The sequence below is a fragment of the Aplysia californica genome, unplaced genomic scaffold (assembly GCF_000002075.1).
Source record: "Aplysia californica isolate F4 #8 unplaced genomic scaffold, AplCal3.0 scaffold00909, whole genome shotgun sequence".
In the NCBI taxonomy this organism is placed as follows: Eukaryota; Metazoa; Mollusca; class Gastropoda; order Aplysiida; family Aplysiidae; genus Aplysia; species Aplysia californica.
The window spans coordinates 134,578-136,937 of record NW_004798179.1 but is presented as its reverse complement, the minus strand read 5'-3'; the positions used below and the strand labels follow the sequence as shown (position 1 = coordinate 136,937).

Below are 2,360 nucleotides of genomic sequence, written 5' to 3'. Positions count from 1 at the left end.
ATCATCATCATCATCATCATCATCATCATCATCACCACCATCATCATCATCATCATCATCATCATCATCATCATCATCATCATCATCATTATCATCATCATCATCATCTTCCAGGTTTCCGTGAGCTGGTCCACACACTCGAGCCGAGGTACGATATTCCAAGTCGCCGAACACTTGGTCGGATGCTACCCGACCTGTATGAAACACGGAGGGGATCCCTTGAGCGCTTGCTTCTTGAAACAGGTTTGGTGATCCACAAAAAGACACTCATCTGTCTCTCCACCCAAATATGCAGCCTCTCTCTCTCTCTCTCTCTCTCTCTCTCTCTCTCTCTCTCTCTCTCTCTCCCTCTCTAAATAGAGTCTAGATCAACAAGATGTATCTATATCATCTCCTTCTTTCTTTTTGTCACTTCGTGTACTCATGTACACCCTCATGTGTGCCAAACTATTTGTGTGTTTGTGTGCTTAATAGTAATAATTTAGTCACTTCCATACTTCATGATACATGCAGTGCCTTTCTTTTTAATGCAGGAGCTGTTACCCTCACCACGGACATATGGACATCCAGGCGTACTCAGGCTTTCATTACCGTCACGGCCCATTTTATGAGTCCTGCCTGGGAGCTGATGAGCTGTGTGCTGGAGACACCTAGGATTGCTGAGGCACACACCGCAGCGAACATAGCAGTGATTCTGGCAGAAGTCATGGAGAACTGGCGCATTCGTGACAAGGTACATGAAATACTCCAATTGCATGCCTGCATATTATCATAATATCATTCTGAAATGTGATTAAAAGAAAAAGGAAAAGACTGTCCTCATTCAAACTTTTATTTCCTTTCAGGTGGTGGCCATCGTGACTGACAACGCCAGCAACATGGTTGCTGCTATTGAGCAGCTGAAAATTCGGCACATGCCCTGCTTTGCCCATACCCTCAACCTTGTGGTGACTGACACCCTTGCAGCTGTGACCGGGTTTCAAGCGACCAGGAAGAAGGTGAAAGACATTGTGTCTTTCTTCCATCACAGCGTCAAGGGGTCAGATGTCTTGGCCAAGGTTTTAGAGCAAGCCGGTTCTCAGCCATTAAAGCTCATAAATGAGGTTGAGACCCGGTGGAACTCATGTCATGACATGCTAAAACGGTATAATGACCTTCATCCCCAGGTAACCACAGCCCTCTGTCTTGTCGGCCGGGAAACCATGCTTATTACTCAGTCAGAGGTTGAGGTCATCCAAGCCGTGATCGCCGCCCTGGGGCCTTTTGAGGAGGTCACCAGAGAAATGTCATCGGAGAAAATGACAACGGTATCAAAGGTGATTCCTCTGATCAGGGTCTTGCAGGACATCTTAAAGGACCTGACAAATCGACCATGCATTGGGGGCAGCGTGGCAAAAGAACTACTGCAGCAGCTCAACAGACGATTTGCGTCACCAGAGACCAAGTACCTGTGGGCAGCCAGTACATACCTCGACCCCCGTTTCAAGAAACACGCCTTCTCAGACGGCTCTGCACTGCAAGCTATGCAGGATCGCCTGAAAGGACAGCTGCGTCCAGTGGAGGAAGAGGAAACCTCAACTGCAGAGGTAGAACCTACTCCAGTCGCTGCTGACAACTCATCAATCTGGACGAGGTTCGACAGCAAGATTTCCAGTTTTTTACAGACCACGTCGACGCCTGGTGTTCGGCCAAATCTGGAGATGCGTCGGTACGCGGAGGAGAACCCCATCAGCAGGAAGCAAGACCCCCTGGAATGGTGGAGGAAGCATTCCTCACTGATGCCACAGCTTCAAGAGATAGCTAAAAAATTTCTTTGCTGCCCCGCAACAAGTGTACCGTCGGAGAGAGTGTTCTCTGCGACAGGGGAACTCGTGTCACACAGGCGATCGAACCTCACCGAGGAAAATGTGAACATGATAATTTTTCTGAACAAAAACACATTTTTGTAATTCTTTTGAATTTTCTTCTCCTGGCTTGTCTTGTTCTTTGAATAAACTGAAAGTTGAGCAGACCATGACTACCTCCCACCTCCCGCCCCCACACATACCTCCTCAGGAATAAACTACCGTTCTTTACCCAATATGACGAAAATTATCTAGGTTAAATAAGTAGCCTGAATTTCTTTGTTGTAGATCTAATTCTCTTGTCATGTTTTTACTTTTCATTGATACTTTTGTCGCCTTGAATAAACTATCATGAATGAAAGGGGGGGGGGACAAAAAAGAACCCCCCCTCCAAAAACAAAACAAAAAAAAACAAAACAAAAAACAAAAACCCCCACAAATTAAAAAAAACAAAAAAACCCATCCTTGAAGATCAAAACAGGATCGACAACGTAGCTTAGCCCCCTCGCCCCTCCC

At 46.3% G+C, this 2,360-nt stretch overlaps 1 protein-coding gene across 1 annotated transcript in view; it reads left to right on the top strand.

The window, feature by feature from the left end:
• LOC101859603 (zinc finger BED domain-containing protein 4-like) overlaps positions 1 to 1,949 on the top strand; it is a 2,445-nt gene extending 496 nt beyond the window's left edge. The window contains exons 2-3 of the mRNA XM_005110559.1: positions 534 to 733; positions 846 to 1,949. Of these exons, the coding sequence (XP_005110616.1) occupies positions 534 to 733; positions 846 to 1,949 (1,304 nt within the window). The remainder of the gene's footprint in view (positions 1 to 533; positions 734 to 845) is intronic.
• The last annotated feature ends 411 nt before the right edge of the window (positions 1,950 to 2,360 follow it).